Here is a 19,604-nt window from a genome sequence, read left to right as displayed (position 1 = left end):
TATATATATATATATATATATATATATATATATATATATATATATATTGTTATGTATTATATTATAATTGTATATGAACTTGTTTTTATATCTAAAAAGTTTAGCTCGCTTATTCTTACTAAATTGTTGTTAAGTAGGCTTTTCAGTTTTCTTTAATTATAATATTTAAATATTAGGCCCAAAAAATGAAGGCTGATATTGTTATGAAGACTAATCAAGATCCATTTGAATATGCCGAATGCTTCAAAAATTTAGTTAATTCTTTTCCCACTGTTGATAATATGATTGAATTATCAAATGCGTATTTAAAAATCCTGGTAAATATAAAATTATTTTTATAGTAGTTTATTAAATATTTGAAACTACATTTAATTCAGATGTTATTTATTTAATATTTTGTATTATTATACTTTTTGTATTAGGTAGTTTAATTTATTTTTTCAATATTATATTTTATACTGTAATTTTAGTTAGTTATTGTAATTATAAAAAACAACTATTAATTATAGGAACCCGATGAGGCTATTAAAGTGATTAAAAATGCATTGAGTTTAAAGAATGAACCATCATTGTTTATAAAAGTTGCCCAAGTATTAGTTGCAGCTCATCAATATGACGAAGCTATAAAATACTATAGTAAATCAGGTACTTCAAAATAAAATATTTAAAAAAAATTATTTTTAATTATATAAATTTACATTTAAAATATTTATATTTTGGTTATCATAGGTAATGATGGTGCATTGGAAATGGCAAATCTTTTGATCAAATTAAATCAATGTGATATGGCAATTAAAGTTTTAAATAAACTCCCATTAGAAGTTAAAGTTATTCCCATGGCAAATGTATGTTTTTTTTTTTTACTATTCTTATTGAATACAGTAAAATCTCCTAATGGCTGACAATATGTTTTAGTGATTATAGATTGCCAATTACTTAAAACAATCTAAAAAAAAATGTACTTTAATATTTTATATATTATTCTTTATTTATGAATTATAATTTAAAAACAAGTTCTCTAAAACAAAAATAATTATTGAAATATTTCTATTACTTTATAATTTTTCTCAATAATACAAATTTAATTTCATATTATTTATTAAAAGTATAAAGGAATGTAGTTGATATCCAAGTTGAAAAATTTAAATGTAGAGAATGTATAATTTTTTTACTTTTAATCCATTTTATTCAAAGTATCATACATTATTTAAGTAGTATAGATTTTACTGTATATTTGTTCTTAATATTGTACATATTATGTTTTTTAGTTATTTATAATATTGTATACATTAAATATTTACAGGCTTTGGAAAAAAAAGGTAAATTAAATGAAGCACTTGATTTGTTAAAACAGTGTTCTTATTTAGAAAACCAAGAGTTAAGCACAAGATTAAATATATTAAGACATAGTGGAGAAATTGCTCATAAGTTAAATCGAAATGATCTTGCTGTTTCTTTTTATAAACAAGCGCTTGTGCATGTTGTTGCTGACAGTGATGAAGCAAGCTCATTAAAGATAAGTTTAGCCAAACTGTATATGCAAGTAAGTTTAAATTAAAAAATATATCATATAATTTATTTATAAATTGGCTCTATCTAAACAAATTATAATAAAATATAATGTAAGAATATTTCATATTATAATATGAGTATTTCAAATCTAAGTTATCAAAATATTTGAACAGACTTACAAAAAGCAGTACATACTATTCATAAAGTAGTGTTTATTGATTCAAACAAATTATGGTTTCTTTATTTTATAGATGAATGATTGGAATTCATGTGAAATGATATGTTCTTCACTGCTCAAAGATACTAACAATGATTTAGCATTGTTAATTGTAGCCGATTTGTCATTTAGACGCTGTGATTTTGTAACAGCCAAAAAACATTTTTATAAACTTTTGGAAAAGCAACCCACCAACTGGGCAGCATTAGCTCGGTTGATAGAAGTCTGCCGTAGAACCGATTGTCTGGAAGAAGTTAAGACATCTATAGCATTCACACACAAGAATACCGCCCAAGCTGGATTTCATTTCTGTTATGGTTTGTATTACTGGTATGCATCAAATGCTAATGAGGCAATGAAACATTTCAATTTTGCCAAAAACGATGCTGAATGGGGACAGCAAGCACTGCACAACATGGTTCAGATTTGTTTGGATGAAACCACATTAAATTTAAACTTAGCCAATAAACTGATAACAGTATGAAAAATAATATAGTTTAAGTAATTATGTTATGTATTAAGATGTTATAAATATATTTATTTTCAGGAGATGAAACCTAATACACCAGAAGAACAAAAAAATCATACTTTGTTATCGACTTATGCATTATTAGAGTCCAAAGAAAAACTATCTGTAGAAAAAGCAATAAATGTTTTTAATGAATTGTCACAGGAATCGTGCAAGTAAATGTCTTGGGCTTTAAAACAATTTTTTTTTTATAAAATATTATTAAAATGTTTTGCATTGGTAGAATTGCTGCTTCATTAGGGCTGGCAATGGCTTTTGTTTATCAAAAACAAGCACAAAGAGCTAAGACAATTTTAAAAAGAGTTGCTTTGAAAGCTATCTGGCAATTTGAAGAAGCTGAATATTTAGAACGCAGTTGGTTACTCATGGCTGAATTATATTTTCAGTCTGGCAAAACCAATATATGTGTGGAATTGGTTAATAAAGTTCTTGTCTACAATAAGTCTTCAATCAAAGGCTTAGAACTTTTAAGCGCTGTGGCAGAAAAAGAACAGAAATATGGTATAATAATATTTTTATAATTTTAAGCACATTTAATTTCTAAAACATTTTACTCATATTTAGACGATGCGGTGGATTATTATGAACGTGCTTGGGCATTAAGTGGATACAAGAATTTTAAAATTGGATACAAGCTAGCTGTTAACTTGTATAAATTAAAATTATTCTCAAAGTCTGTCGAAATATGTTTTGATTTAAACCCTCTAAGTCCAGACCAAGTGAAGTTGAAAAAAGACATAATGGACAAAGCAAGACTATCATTAAGATCACGATAACTAATTGTGTGAAAGTTAATTTATTTTATTATGTTTATTTTTTATATCACCAAAATGTAGTAATTTTCAAAAAATCACTGTACACTCGATAGATTATAATATAATCTATAATCTATCTTATCTATTTTTTTATTATGTTTTCATCACCATACCTTATTTTATTTGGATATATTGATTTTACTTGAACCATACAGACACACATTGACACAAAAATAAAAATAAACGTGTCGGTGTTAGTAATATGGTATTGTACAATGCTCAATCATTTAATGCAAACATTAAATATTTTTTATTAGTTTAATTCTAAACTTTGCTCAGAACCCGCCATAGATTATATGGCTATAAATCTATGGTTTGATGGCTGTGATAAAGAATTGTAGAATAATAAAGTTATTGTTAGTTTATTATTTATGTAATAAATAAGTGATTACTATTTTATATTATTTATTTAAACAGTACAATATTTTATTGTTTTGCAGTGAGCGCGTAAAAGGGAATAAGGCATTATTCAGTTGCCACGATATTTCGTACAATAAAATGTTAAAATGTTCTATGTAAATTTCATGATTAAAATATTTGATTTTTAAAATGTTCATATCTTAAATTAATAATTGAAAATTTTTTCCAGTCAATGCAGTCATACACAAACAAAAACTATTTTTTTTTCGTCTCTTGAAAAGTAGGTAGTTAGTGATTTTTAAAGTGCCTATTCCCTTTTAACAACCCGCATGCCAGCCAATTGGAGGTAGGTGTATACTTTTATATATTGACATATTGTTATCCTTAACATTTTTACAAATATTATCAATATGACAATATAATAATTATCTATAAGCTTATGAGTTGAACCATTATTGTGACTGTTTTTTATTTATTATTTTCCGCTTGTTCTGTAGAGTTGGCGGAGCTTTGACTGTGGGCGGCGGCTTAATATTTTCTTCTTCTATTTTTTCTTCAATTTCATTTTCGGGTGTATTTTCGTCGCTATCTGGTAAATAAGCATTTAAAAGCGGCTTAATTCCACCATTAGTAATTTTTCTCGATAATCTACTTGGAATTCTGGCAATACCGTTGGCGGCAGTCACTACGTTTTCGCCTATAGAAATCGGCGTGGTAATAACAGTCCCTCCCAATTTCGTTAAATTTTTACCCAAATTTGTAGACTTTTGCAACGTGGAATACATTACCTGCGAACCCTCGTTACCAATAACTTTAGCGGAGCTTATTACATTTTTTGCTCCATTTGTTGAACTGTTGCTGAGTCCCGATAACAATCCAAAACTTTCCTTAGCCACATCTTTCACATTGTTCGCCCGGTCTCGTACAAACTTTCCAAAGAAGTCGATTGTATTGTCGGTCCTTTTCATAAGTCCGGTAATACCGTTAAATAAATTGGCTCCCCGTTTGCTGGCTAATTTCTTAGCCGTTTTCACAACTCTTCTACCCGATTCTTTGATGGTCGTTGGCGGTTCAGCTTCATCCGAATCAACGTTGTTTAGATTTATTTCAGGTTTGCTGTCGTCTGGTTGATTGAAAGTCACAGGTTGTTTTACTGATCTAATTGTGATTTTTGATTTCAGTGCGATTGGTTTCATTGCTAACTCATTGTTTGGTTTATCTAATTTTGCTCCGGGTTGGAGCTCTATTTTCTAGATTAAAAAAAAAAAAAAAAAACGGTTATATTTAAATAAATTTTAGTTAATTTACTTTATGTCGACGACTTAATAATAATTTATCAGTTTATTTAACATTATATTATTATATTATATTTCTTGAAACACAAAATGTTGAATACCTAATTTATTATGAGAACATCATTAAAATATTCATTATTAATTACTGTAGGTAGGTACACAACTCCTTACACTTTGAATTTGTATTTATAACATTTAGGTAGGTAACTTATCAATTTAGTATAGGTATTTATGGTTACAACTTACAATAGACGATTACTTCAACATCTCAAATGAGACTGTATAAATCAATATTCTTTGATCTATTTTTATTTATTTTGCTTTTGCTTTCTATTTTTTTGATTAGCATTACCTATACATTGACATTGATTACATTTTCTCATCTTAATAAACGAAATATCTACATTTTTAAATATAAATTGTCTTATGCGGAAGCAATAATGTATTCAATCTTAAAAATTTTATTTTATAACATATTTTTTTGTTTATATTTACCGCTGCTGAAATCCCATTGATGAACACATCAAAAACCTAAAACATATTTATTTATAAATTTTAGAATGACAATATATTATAATAATATAAGTAAAATTAATATTTATTTTAATTAAAAATGATGCATAGTTTTTGTGGTAAAATAAGTATATTGTAATTAAAGTTCTGTGCAGATATTGTGGGTTCTCGCATCTAGCCATTACCTAATACCTACTCGAAATAATCTCATCATAACTCAATGTAGGTAACTAAATTTTGAACGTTTTTAATAGGGCTTACAATATAAACTTTTTTTTAAAAATATAAAATAAATAATGCTTTAAATTAAAATAATAATATTTACATTAAAATGAACATGATTAAATGTTGAATATTTTTTGATGATTTACCAATGTTTTTTTTTTGTTTTGTTTTTTTAAATTAGGTTATACAGTTGTAATTTTCTATCATATTGATTGTTAAAATCCATTTATAACGCGTCTAAGTATAAGTTTTCAGTCCATTTGTACTGAAATGCCAATAAAGCCAAGTTGGAAATTCGGCTATGTTTTATTGATTGCCTTTGAGGATTTTCAAATCGAGTTAAGCAAGAAAATGTCGATTCACAAAATACTGAGCTAGGTACATCTAAATAGGTAGGTACCTACTTCGACTGCTGCTATCACTTCAAATGTACAGACTGGTTTGATGTATCTTAAACATTTTAACATAAGGCACAATGAAAATCTTACCTAATATTTTCTTTCTCATTGCTAACAGTAGCCCTGCACATTGTTCAATTTCATTCCTATTAAATGATTTTTTACGTGATCTATTTCGTTAATTATTGATTTTAAATAATTTCAGATATTTTTAAATGAACTGACCAATGTTGATATAAAAATTCAACTGTATTAATACCTTTGTATAACGACTATTTTAAAATATCAAATATCTATGTATTAAATACTTTATGAATGAACCTATGTCGATCACCGAAGTTCGTCAATTTCGGTTACATTTAACACTGCCTTGACAATTATTGACAATAACCACATAATATAATTTATGGTTATGAGTGTTATGACAATGAAAATATGGAATGGTTCTATTGGGCTTTTTTTTTTATGTTAAAGCGTGAACACTACATTTAGTACACTCATCACGCTAGTGCCATCGTAATATTGGCTAAGCATAAAATCAAGATTGTTATTTAATGATTTGAAATTATCAAGTGTCATTCACACAAAATAAGCAGCGTTTAAATTTGTTACATTTTCGATTCATAATAAAGATTTAAATGGTTTTCAATTTTTTACGAGTCGTATATTTTCTTGTTTTTTTTTTATCTTTTGTACCATCCTCTATTATAAAACACAACGAAATATTTACATTACTTAAATTTTCTACTCGCGACACTAGTTTGCACAGCTTTAGGCATTATTTTTATACTATTATTTATATTTCAGGGAATAAATAAGTAGCATTTTTAAGGAATAACGTAGTGCATTCTGCAAGCTTAAAATTTTTTGTGAGGGTGTAACGAAAAAGTGATTGGAATGAACCTTAGCAGTGTGCTAGGTATACTTTACTTTTCCCAAATGAAAAGTCATCGATAAAAACCGATAAAGTCGCTTCAATGAATCCAATTTAAGTAATAAAATGTTTCATTTATTTCATTCGTTGATTTCAGATTTGATTACTCATGAATCCATAATACGTGTAAAAAAACCAAAAATTAAAAAATTGCCCATTTACTGTACGCCAAATTTAATAAAAATTGAATTAATTTTATAAAAAATGATAATTATTTTTAATATTATCTTTAAATAATAATGATTGATGACGTATTACTTGGCGTAGCGTATCTATGTTTATTGGCATACTGCTGTAGTCAATGAATGGAAAAAATGAATTGAATAAACGTATAAAATACAAATACCTTGTTTAATCGATTAGTCAATCGTCGGTTAAAATAAAAACAAAAGATATAAAAATAATTGAAAATGTAGTATAACAATATTGAATGATTTTGTGTTCACGTTTTAGTCAGGTATTATCGTATTTTCCGGGATAAATGCTAGAATACAGTTAAAAATAACCATTCACCCTATGCAGTGATTTTATTGTTGATGAAATTATTAAGCAATAAAATGCATATTTATAGTAAGTACTAAGTACCTACTTAACCATAACATATCACTACAATAATATACATTCAATATTTTTTGTAGGCCAGGGAAATTACCAGGTCCAGGTAGGCCAATACCCCTTTTTGTCGCATTTGGATAGGGCCTGTGTAGAAGGAATTTTGTTTTAATGTTTCAAACCTTTTACACGCTAAATCAAACTATTGATGTTTAAAAATTTCAATTACCAATAACTGGTATAAAAAGGGCCAAATTATTTTTAAAATTATAATATTTAATGTTTAATAAACTTGCATGTGAATATTTGTTAGTAAATTAAAATACCTAATGATTTTAACTGTTTGAATTATTTATAAATTGATAACAAAAAAATGATTTTGATTGAAAATTCCTATTTTACCTTTTTTTTGTTCGTTTTATTTTCATGATAATTTAGAGAAGTTTAAACCTTCAGCCATTTAAGTATAAATTACATCTAATTTTCTTTCAGAAAACCACTTTATAGTTAAAAATTGTATTTTTACTGTTTTCAAAATCGATAGCAAACATAAAAATAATGAGAATAAAAAAAAAAAAATTACGTAATTGTAAAACCAATATATTAATATTTCCACTCAAAATCTAAAATTATGATAATATTATGTTTGGTTGAAAATGTTTGAATTTATTCTTTTATTTTAAATTTTCAAATCTTAGGTAATATCAAGAAATAAAAATATTTGTTAAACAAAATAAAATAAAATAAAATAAAAACATTAATTATACATACCTAATTTAAAAATTCTCATAGTGTTTAAACCAGGGTTTGCATTTGAAAAAAAAATATTTTGTTATACGCTATTTATAATTAAAACGTTATACAAATTTTGAGTTTATTGTTATTTAGAATTTAAACGTTATTCAACTTTTGTGTTTATCGTTATTCAGAATTAAAATTTTTAGTATATTTTATAATTTATAACTATTAAATAATTAGAAATTATTTACTTTTTTTAATGATATTATACTATAGGTATATAAAGTTTTGTTTTATGATATATATTTTGTTAATCGTTATATTTTGTTTTGTGTTATTTAATTATTTATGTTTTTCGTTATTATTACGTTTACAAATTTCAATCGATTTTTGTAAAATATAATGTAAAACGTTATAATCATAACGTTTTTATAACATTTGCAAGCCCGGGTTTAAATCACGTAAAACATTAATAAATAATTAGAAAAAAATTACCTAATATTAAAAAATGAATCTAATTAATAACAAACCTGTAGAACTGTTACAGCCGTATATATTATGAATTGTGATTTCATGGTTAACCAGGAAAACCAAAAAATATATTTCTTAAATAAATAACTAGGAATTATATTTTATTCTTTTTGTGTCCTTTATATATTGTGTTTAAAACATAAAGTCAAGGTCATTATATAACGGAACACATGTTCATATTCTGCTATATTGTTTAGTTGTAAAAAAAAAAAAAAAAATATAACAAATTGTCATTTGTTGTAAAATATAATGAAAAATGTGTAATATTGTTTTACACAGTTAAAAAATATTAAGAAGTAATTATTAATGTATAGAATTAATGGTTTTTATTTTTAGAACGTATTATTAGCCTATAAGTATTATTATTTTAATCATACAATTAAATGATAATGACTTTGAAGTGGCGAAACATCTACCTATAAGTTTATAAAAAAGCACAGCCGGTGATACATTTAATACTAACATTCTTTAAAAGTGATGAATTATTTTGTTACAATTATTAAACCTGTATATTTTGTGTAATAATACTCACTTGTTATCAAAATTCAAAATATTAATTATATTGCAAAAATGCACTTACAGTTTTGTTAATTATAATGCGGATAATTTAAGTGTTTTAACTTGATAATGTTCCATTTATTTTACCATTCTACAAAGCTACAAGAACTATATAATTTTTATATGCGTAGGTTCATAATTATTATTGATAAATTGTTTGATGGTTAAAACGATGTCACCTCCTTCTGTCATTCTATATTTTTGGATATAATTAGTAAAAGTTATTTAAAATATTTACCCCCAAACTTGAACAAAAAAAAAAATACTCCAAGTTGTGACACTATTTTTGTTTTCCGAGTACTGACAAAAATATTCTAAATAATATTATATTCACTATAACTTACACCATTTAATTTCACAACCATCATTTTAGTAGACAACTAGAGACTATCCATCATATTATTATTTTAATGTATTATTATTCTACCCCCCCCCCCCCAAAAAAAAAAAAATAAAAAAATATTCTACGATGTATGTACCAAAAATAAGGTGTTTATGCGCTAAGCGCAAAAAATAAAATTTTTTACCAAAAGTTGGTAACACTAGCGTATAGCGAAACTTCTTCCCTTTTTTTTTTACGAAAATTGGCTCAACTAAATCTGATGTTTATTTTATATCTGACACACGTTTGCGATGGATGCTTTTACATCGGCCGCCATCACCTCTCGTCCCGTGAATGCTCAATGCAGACTCCGCGTCGTTATTCCTTTTTATTGCATTCAAAGGCTGAAATTCAAATATTCATACATTGAAGACTTTGTGAAATATATGGCATATCTTAAAAAAAATGTAAAAAAGTGATGTAGAGAATTTTTGGAAGAAATTCGTGATGAACCGAGAAGTGAGAGACACTCGATTTTAAACGAGGTGAAGGAAATACTAGAAGTTGTGTTTCGTAAAGATCGACAAGTGCCGGTTCAAGGTTTTGAATGAAGATTTGAGCAATCATAAAGCTCAATTCAATGGTTTTTAAACGACATGGGCTATCATAAGCTTTGTGGTTGTCAAAATGTTGACCACTAAGCACCAACACATTAAAGCTACTCGAGAATTTCTGGCTCAATATGCCGACGAAGGAGAGGCTTATTAAACTCCATAGTAACGAGTGATGAGACGTGGGCTCACTATTTCACTCCCAAATCTAAACAACAACTTCTGAAGTGGAGACATTTACACTTCCAAAAAAAAAAAAAAAAAACAGTTTAAAGTTACGCAGTCTACCCGAAAAGTTATGGCCAGTGTTTTTTGGAACGAGAAGGGAGTTCTCTTGATCGAGTTTATGCCAACTGGGACAATTATATAGTATATACTATAGCTTCGTACTGTGAGACTTCGAAAAAACTTTGTAGAGCTATACAAAATAAAACAAGAGATATGCGAATAGTGTCTCCTGCGTGACAACTGACTACGCACGGCCTTGTGTTGCCCGCGACACAAAAACTCTCTTAGATCAGTTTGTTTGGGACGTGATTACTCATCTCCTTATAGTCCAGACCTTGCACCGTCCGATTATCACCTGTTCTTGAATTTAAAGAAACATTTGGTAGGAAAAAAGATGGAAACAAATGAAAAATTGACGACAAAAGTCACCCAATATCTGAAAAAGAGATGGCGGTGAGTTTTTTTGAGGCTGGAATAAAAAAATGCTTAGTGTGTTTTTAAAAATGCATCCAATTGATTGATGATTATGTGAAAAACTAACTCATATAATATAATGTATATAATTACATTTAAAATATTTTTTTAATATAACTAAATTCGATCATAATTTTATTATTTCAGAGACCTTATTTTGGGACATGCGTCGTATATTACACAATTTATGTTTATTGCGTATTTAGGTACTATAAAAACAGATTAATAGTCAATAATTGATTTAATATTTATACCTTAAGTATACGATGTTGGGCGTAGGACGTTTGCCCATCGTTATTGTTAAAAAAGGCATAGATTGTTTTCCTATATAACATAACAATTTTTATTAATTATTATTACGTTAATTATGATTTCAATACTTACAAAATTATAAATGTATACAAAAATAATTGTCAATATTCAAAAACAAAAAAAAAAAAAAAATTAATACTTTTGAACGTATACTACCATATTATTTAATCATCTTATGAGATTAGATTCGTTTTAAATTGCTAATAAATTATTCATTATTTACATTTATAAAAAAAAATACAAAATTATTAAAATATAGATATAATCTAAATATGTTTAAACCTGTGTCCCATTATACTTAAAAATTGTTGTCGATTTAATTCCCCACTCGTATACTTAAAATAATGTTCGTTTACGAATTGTATATGTTTTATTTCTTTGTTTCTTAAACGGATTGACTCTTCATTCATATTCATATTTGTTTTCACTTGAATCTACTACTGTGGTTCCTAAACTTATAACTCATAAGTCATCAGTTATTAATATTATCGTAACCTATATGTTATCGGTGTATCATCCGGTCATGTATGTCACTATAGTAGGTAACCTTTTTATTTTTAATTTTCGCGATGCGCAAACGACCAATCAAATTTCTTACCTGAAGTACTAATGATGCGCAAACGATAAACACCGACGATATTGTATATGTGACGGATATGTAAAAAAATGTTATGGTTAAATATTGAATTTATATCTAAAATACATTTTTTAAATATTTTCAAAATATTTACTAGACAATCATGCCATTGACGATGAGGACTTAACAACGTAATTATTGAATTAAAAAATATATTTTACTGACATTTTTTTTAAATTTAATATAAACAATCTTGTACTTTCAGGCATAATAGGCTTATGTGATTAGAGTAAACATAATATACTTAATTATAATAGTATTATTTACACAATTAAAATAATTAAATAATTAATAGGCTAAAATGTATGTAAGAATTCATCCATTAATGACACACACTAATTGACTTTTTATTTTTTTTTTATACCAAACTGGTGTTATGTCTACGGATTTCTGATGGGAGGGGTAGGGAAGTAGGTTACGACTCTATTTCCGTTTAAGACGTCTGAGTGGGTTTCCAGGAATAGTAGGGATTGCGAGATTTCGTATTGAAGAGTTGTTATTGGAGGTAAGACAATAATTGTAAAAACGTTGATAATTAGCTTCTTCATGCAATAATTTTATTTTTAGATCGAAGCGAATAGCGTAATTTCAGACGTAAGGAGGGGCATTTAGAAGTTTTCTGAGTGTTAAATTTAAAGAGTTTGTATTTTATTGATGTTTGATTTTTTTTACATCTTCGTTTAATTGTATACCATATGTCCAGATTAGTTTGATTAAAGATTTATATATGAACAGTTTTATATTTATATTAGTATATTTGTTATTGTTGATAAATGTTTTGTGAAAGCGTAATCGAGTAATTAGGTTTAGTCGTTTAGATTTAATATACTGCGCCTAGGTTAATATGCGATCTAGAGTTAGCCCAAGATATTTTACTGTTTGAGCATTTGGAATAGAGATGCCATGAATAGTTATAGCTGGGCAGAGTTTTTATCTAAGGGTAAATGTATAATGCACGGATTTTGATTCATTCATTTTTTAACCGATAATTGGTGTATCATTTCTCCATAAGGGAGAGGTAATTTTGGAGATGGTGAGAAGCAATAACCGGGTCATGATTTATTGAGATTATTGCTTTATCGTCAGCATAATCGGCAACTAGTGTGTTCGGGGAGGTGGGTTGATCAGAGGCGTAGATGTTATAGATTATATAATATGTTTTAATAATCATAACTTTTCTCAGTTTTCATGAAAAAATAAATAAATGTAACCTATCAGAAAACCTGCAATCAAAATACAAAAGACAAATAAATTCAGTATAACAATAGATAAAATATATAAGAAATTATCATCATTACAATAAATATATACTAAAATTAATTATGAATATATTATAAATATGTATGTATTTATAATAGTTATTTTATTCTCTCATAAAAAAAAAAAACTTATCATTAATATTATGCCTTTTCTTACACCTATCATATTAAAAAAACATTATTGTTCAATTTATTACCAAATAAAAAATTCAAAAAACTATAATATGTATGACCTATCATATATTATCACTACTGGACTATGACTAATAAAAATAAACCTTATTATACGTATAGGATTACAAGAACAAAAAGAGTTAATATGTTAATGAGATTAATAAATAAAATTTTATAAAAAAAACATATCATTATACAAATAATATGTGAGTGCATAGTTTAAAAATACGAAATGTACGTGCCATTGGGCCAATAAAGTGTTGATAAAACTAATTTCAACAATAGTCATTGGAAATTTAGGTCAACGAAACAAATGAGTTGAGCCAACAAAATGTATATTATAATATTTAAGGCAACAAAAATGATAGGACGAAGTATCTCTAAAATCGTAATACGTGTTCAGAAGATATTTAAATGTGTTTTATAAATAAAAGTTTTTAAAAGTGTTTGAAATTGTTTGTGTTTTTTAAGTGTCCTTAACTCCTTTGAGTACATATACGACATAATGTAAAGATAATAAGCTTATCGCCCGTAGGCGCGAGTTAGGTTTGCGATGCAGTGTGCTTTAATGGAAATTGTACCTTATTAAAATGTCGAAATATATCACCAGTATGTAAAGGCGTAGCGTAATTACTACGAAACTGTTATTGAGCTATTAAAAACCAGTACACGGAATTTAATATGTAGCTTCTACAGTGTCTAGGCTCGTACTGAATGAAACGTTTAAATAAATATGCATTGAGCATTTACAAATATTAAAAAATATTTTTTAAAGAATTTTGATAGAGAAACAGAAATTATATTATTAGATGCAAATTGTAATTATTATACATTCAATTTAGTAAATAAACTATTTTTTATTGCTTCATCAGCTATTGCATAAGTTTATTGTTCTAATAGTAAACTGTTCATGCTTCAATGTTGAAAAAAAATAGTACTCTCATTATTGTTGATTTAAAAAAGTGAAATAAAAAATTTTGATGATTCATAACTAGATTATAAACTTACAAACAATACTATAAATGCATTAAATGTGATTGTGATGATAATGATAAAACAGCTAAACTTTTTCAAAACCATGTATTTGGTTCATTGATATAACAGGGGATAATGCATAGTTTTAATTGATGGCTTACTCATCAATAGTTCTGGTTCATAATACAACAAGATAAACAAACTGAATAATTAAATATTTTATAATAATATACCAAATGCAAATGACTAAACATATTTATCATATTATATTTAGATTCAAATTTCATGGCGTTGCGCGTAGCTTATGGTAAAGATCACTATGTACATATCGAATATAAAAAGAGGAGAAACTTGAAAAAGTCATAATGATAATTAAAAATAAATAATTAAATTCAATGAGCAAAAAAAACATGTTTATTATAAAAACAAATAATATGAATAATAAAAAGGTTTATAAATATATATAATGATTTTTAGTATTAACTCAGATTTAATCGTCATCGTTTCGCAAAATCAGTCGAGTTCACTATATTTGCTGCATAGCTTTCTACCAAATATCAGAATTCGCCTCCCTAGTCGTGACAGGAACGACTTACGCCGGATAGGTTGACATTTTTGAGCAACTTCTGACTGTAAATCGACCGTCGAGATAGCTGTCTCTCGTCTATCATCGTCACTTTCGGTGGTATCGCCTGTAACCTTTTCCATGTCACTATGGTCCTCGACTATCGTACTCGAAGACTGCTGTCTTTGCATTCTTTCCAAATGGTCAAAAACCACCGATGGATTGCGTAACTCTGTAATCTGTTTGGTTCTCGTTTCCAAGTAGAGTTTTGGTCCGTCAACACCATGGTTGGCCAAACTCTCGAAACCGAGGACTTTTATGTGCGCATTATTGTTACCACTGAAGAAAAACGTCCGCACTATTTTGGAATTACACCGCAGAAAAACCACCGTCATTGGAAATTTGAGAGAACTCTTAATAGCCGACGCACATAAGGCATTAGAAAGCTCTGCCGAACTGCCGAGGCATAAGGGAATTGCCGGAAAGTTATTACTGTGTATTTCACCGATGAATAACGACGTCGACGATTCCCCCGGAACGCTCTGTGGAAAACTTATCATCAATGACAATTTCAACGATCTAGATATTGTTGTAGTTCATGAGGTGTTCGGAATTCTTTGTAAAGGATCGATATCGGCGTGAGTCATGATGTTATTGTTACGATGTTCAATTTTTGGTATCGTTATCAAAACGTGCATCACAGACGTGGACTGCGGTTGTGGTTCTGGCACGTTTTCCATATGACAATGCATGATCGGCGTGATGGATTCGGCGCTTATTGGTAGTTCTAATTCCAGACATTCCGACGATTTCGGTATACTCTCATCATTCGTTTCATCCGAGGAAAATGTTTCGGCCGGTTCGTCAACCTTCGTTTCAGAAATAGTTACTGTCATTGGCGAGCTTGGTGGCGTTTGTCGGGCTTCTTCCGATGCTGAAGTTTCGGCCAGCAAGTCCAAGAACTCGAGGTCTTCTGGCGACAAGATATAATCTCCTTCTTTTTTCCATTTTAGATTAAGGAAATTGATTAATAATAAGATCAATTAATATTGATTATTATGTATGCTGAACAAGACTGTTGGTAACCCGAGAATATTCCTTCCTCGAAATATCGTGTTGATTTAAAATACATAAACATTCAAAGTTATATATCTATGACAACAAAAAAATATTCGATTCAATATTGTATAATAATCAGCCACTTTATTTTTAAATAAATTACGATGTATATTTTAAATTGTGATTGTTATTGATTGAAGGTGAACTATGTACTATAAAAGGTATAATTATTATGTCCTATAAAATCAGTCATTTTAAATTTCAATATTTTCAGCAAAAATAAATTCTATCCTGGAGTTTAAAGTTTTTCTCTTAAACAATCTGATATTTTAGAAAATATCACTTTTAGGTTCTGAGCTTACGATTTCAAATAATTAATTATATATCTAATTCAACCTATATTTTAGAATATAGAGCACAGGTGAAACGATTCCATCTTGAGGAATATCCGCCAAGATTTTGGCTATACTGGAAAGAATTTCACCGAAACGAGTACTGAAATATCTGCCAGAAAGATAAAATTTAATGATCAGAAAGTAGACATGATCTAAATGAGGTTTTTTTTAACAATAATTTCATGAATGTGGACTGGCAAAGTAGGAGTTTTAGAATGATTAATAGTTGTGACTTGTGACTGTAGTTGGCCAAATCGCAAATCGAATGAGATTTGTGAGATTGTTAACAGCTAGATCTAGGTCGTAATTAAATTTTAATATAATGTTTAATTTGATTTTTTGATCAAAAAAGTCATGAAATTTGGTTTTATTAGTGGTATAATCAAATAATTTCGAGGATTCCTGATGAAGTGGAGAAGACACATTAAGCGTTTAGTAGTATTGAGGAATGATCAGAATTTAAGTCGAGAATATTTTCCGACTGAATAATAACAATTGAAATAATTGTAAATGGTAATACAATTGTAGGTTAAGGTCTTTTCTATTTGTAAATATTTTTTGGATAATTCAATAAATGGGAGTATCAAATAAAAATCTTGTTTGAGGTATAGAAAATTTAAATCAATTTTTTGTATATACATTTTTGCATTTTTTAAGGTGTTTTTCTTTAATTTTCTTTACAACAATAAAAATATTTGTTCATAACAATGAATGGCATATAAAAATGTATGTATATTATACCAATGTTTTTTGTTTTCCACGCTATAAGGTTTGCGCTTCTCATCAACGATGACAATATTTATAATATTATATTGTTAGCTTATGTTTTTGTTTTTATATTAAAGAAATGGATGATGTTGGTTCTTGGTATGAATCAAATATAATGTTATATACAGAAAAATTGACACTAAAAATTTCAATAATTCGGTCAAACATTGTTTGTTTTAATACACCAAATTAATTGGTACATAATATGAATATTTGCTTTTTAGACTTAACCAACGGTCTGTTGTTATCAGTGAACTTATGTAGTTATGTATGCAAAATATCATAGCTTATTAAAAGTAAATTTGTATTGATGTGTGTTTGCTATCAAACAAAAGCATTGTAAAATAAAGTCAAGATATCAAATATATATTATATTGTTATTTGTATTAAAAACAATTGAATATTTAGACAGTATGCGAAATTGCAAACCCCACAAAAAAATGAAAAAAAATACCTCATTTTAAAATAATTACTTATTCCAAGAAATCCAAATTTTAAATGCTAAATGTACGATTTATAATTTTTGATTCTATTCGTACCTTTTTTTTTCGCTGTTTTCTCAAGGTTAACGTTTTTTCAAAAAATTCAATAATAATAATTATGATCACACGGCGTTATGAGTAGGCAATTTAGCTACATTACTACCGTGAATAAATAAAATTGCTTTAGTATCTATCATAGCATAACTGTAAATCATAATATCATTATATTATTAGATTTTTGTTTTCGGTATTATCTGTTTAATATAAGTAATTATATAACAAGGGACAACGTCTTCAGATAGTTTCTATTTTTTTTATTTTGTTACCGTCAGTGATTGTGGTTGTTACTAATTATTTATATACAATCGTCGATGAATACGAATAATGACTCGTTAGAATGTATGAATAATTTTACAAACTTACTTGGTTTTAAACAATACGTTTAGGGACGAACGTAATGGAGTTTCGGAGGTTCGAATCCTTGAAATATCAGGAAATTTTTTTTTTAAATAAATTACATGATTTAAAAATCGAACAATTGTTATATACAGTTTCTCGTTAGACTTACTAAATAAAATAGATGGGTAAATAATCTTTGGTCTGTAAATTTACGTATAAAATAAAATTATCATTACACTGGATAATATTTTATATTTTTTGATACACATTTTGTGCAGAATTCGCTTACAAATTTCCTGTATCGGATCGTGTTTTGAGTTGCTCAATATATTTTTTTATCCCAATAATTCTATCGTAATATAATCTAATTTCATCGTCTTTCATTTAGATGATTAGAGTCACGGTATTAATGTCGGTAGTCTACAACCAATACATCATCATTGCTTAAATTTCAAATTCATCTTCACCACCATTTTTGATACAAAACAATGATGACTTGAAAATATTATAGTTTTGTTTTGAAACAAAGAAGATTGGCTAGAGGATTTAGTTGTAAGTGCGATGGTTGTAATAGTATAATATAAATTATTTTATAAAATATATAATTTGGTGTTCGTATAGGAATAAGTTTTTAGTTTATAGCATGAAATACAGCATTTAATATATATATATTAAATTAACTCTGTTTAAGAGAAGGGGATTTATTATTTTAAATAAAAAATATAAAAAATATCTTATTGGTTTATATAGGTACTATATTGAGTGCGTGTGTTTTTTTTCATGGATAATTTTATGTAACAAAAAATGCATTCATTGATGTGTAAAATTGTATATCGTGTTGAGAAAGACTTATTAAATATTAATTATGCAAGTATTATAAATATTAATAAATTATATAAATTACTAAGAATGAAGCTTTAATTTTAAAATTATTTTAAGACACTCAAACCTAAAGTTATTATGATTACTATAATGTTTTTATTAAATTATTTGAATTTAATGTTTATATAACGATTCCAGTAAAACTACAGTAATTATTTTAAATACACAATAGAACATGTGTTTGGTATAACTTATAATAATTGTAGTTTACAATTATATTGTTATATATATTTATCATCAACACTAAATTTTACATAATTCCTATTTAACCTACACAAAAATAATTATACAATTCAATGTTTTTGTTTTTAAAAATGTAAAAGAATTAGGTATTTTTTTTAGTGATTTTACAATTTTGTTTTTTCTAACATGAAGTTTAGTATTATTATTTATTAGTTTATAGCATGTTAATGGTAAAACAATAAAATATATAATACGTGTTAAATTATATAATATATTAATAATTAATTAAAATGTAAATTCTTATTAAATACACATAGTCTAATATCATTGAAATTTTATTTTAAAAAGTTTAAGAAAATTATAATGGTTTAAGTTTCCAAAACCACCTTATATGTATTACATTTTTCATTAATGTTAAAATAAAAACTTTAATTTTTTACATCCACATTCATAACTAATTTTATCGATTATTTATATTGTTTAAATATAATCGCTTAGATATTTTAGGATAGTTAAAACCTACTTCTCAATCATGTTACTATAAAAATATGGAAATATAGAAGTGTTTATCTACACACACATTTAAATCTTTTGATCCACTGAACCTTATACCTCATTATTTTTCTCTATCAAATTCACTTACTCCTTCTTTATTTTGTCTACCAAATTTTATAAATTCAATTGAGCCACTAAACTTTCCAC

General features: G+C 26.9%; 3 protein-coding genes across 9 annotated transcripts in view; 1 reads left to right on the top strand and 2 right to left on the bottom strand.

Annotated features, from left to right (window-relative positions):
- LOC112595049 (tetratricopeptide repeat protein 21B-like) overlaps positions 1 to 3,118 on the top strand; it is a 9,600-nt gene extending 6,482 nt beyond the window's left edge. For 6 of the 7 annotated variants that reach the window (XM_025340129.1, XM_025340128.1, XM_025340124.1 and 3 more), the window contains 8 exons: positions 177 to 317; positions 510 to 645; positions 730 to 845; positions 1,304 to 1,543; positions 1,764 to 2,207; positions 2,277 to 2,413; positions 2,482 to 2,759; positions 2,823 to 3,118. In XM_025340129.1, the coding sequence (XP_025195914.1) occupies positions 177 to 317; positions 510 to 645; positions 730 to 845; positions 1,304 to 1,543; positions 1,764 to 2,207; positions 2,277 to 2,413; positions 2,482 to 2,759; positions 2,823 to 3,034 (1,704 nt within the window). In that variant the 3' untranslated portion in view covers positions 3,035 to 3,118. The remainder of the gene's footprint in view (positions 1 to 176; positions 318 to 509; positions 646 to 729; positions 846 to 1,303; positions 1,544 to 1,763; positions 2,208 to 2,276; positions 2,414 to 2,481; positions 2,760 to 2,822) is intronic. The other variant, XM_025340130.1, reaches the window with a different exon arrangement.
- Positions 3,119 to 3,434: 316 nt separating this feature from the next.
- On the bottom strand, positions 3,435 to 8,708 carry LOC112595048. The gene is made up of 3 exons (XM_025340123.1): positions 8,619 to 8,708; positions 5,224 to 5,259; positions 3,435 to 4,683 (listed from the first exon to the last, which is right to left on the bottom strand). The coding sequence occupies exons 1-3, from the start codon at positions 8,661 to 8,663 to the stop codon at positions 3,886 to 3,888; spliced, it is 879 nt and encodes a 292-aa protein (XP_025195908.1). The 5' UTR covers positions 8,664 to 8,708; the 3' UTR covers positions 3,435 to 3,885.
- A 6,622-nt stretch (positions 8,709 to 15,330) lies between these two features.
- LOC112594934 overlaps positions 15,331 to 19,604 on the bottom strand; it is a 6,739-nt gene continuing 2,465 nt past the window's right edge. The window contains exon 4 of the mRNA XM_025339952.1: positions 15,331 to 15,731. Within this exon, the coding sequence (XP_025195737.1) occupies positions 15,331 to 15,731 (401 nt within the window). The remainder of the gene's footprint in view (positions 15,732 to 19,604) is intronic.

Source organism: Melanaphis sacchari, unplaced genomic scaffold (genome assembly GCF_002803265.2).
Source record: "Melanaphis sacchari strain LSU unplaced genomic scaffold, SCAv2.0 Contig24_pilon_pilon, whole genome shotgun sequence".
Lineage (NCBI taxonomy): Eukaryota > Metazoa > Arthropoda > Insecta > Hemiptera > Aphididae > Melanaphis > Melanaphis sacchari.
The sequence above is the reverse complement of the archived record's forward strand: the minus strand, read 5'-3'. Positions and strand labels throughout refer to the sequence as shown.

Coding starts and splice junctions, on each gene's coding strand:
- LOC112595048 (XM_025340123.1), bottom strand. CDS start 8,663: ATGAAATCACAATTCATAATATATACGGCTGTAACAGTTCTACAG. Junction 5,260..8,618: donor CGGCTGTAACAGTTCTACAG/GTTTGTTATTAA, acceptor AATATGTTTTAG/GTTTTTGATGTGTTCATCAA. Junction 4,684..5,223: donor TCAATGGGATTTCAGCAGCG/GTAAATATAAAC, acceptor TTTTTAATCTAG/AAAATAGAGCTCCAACCCGG.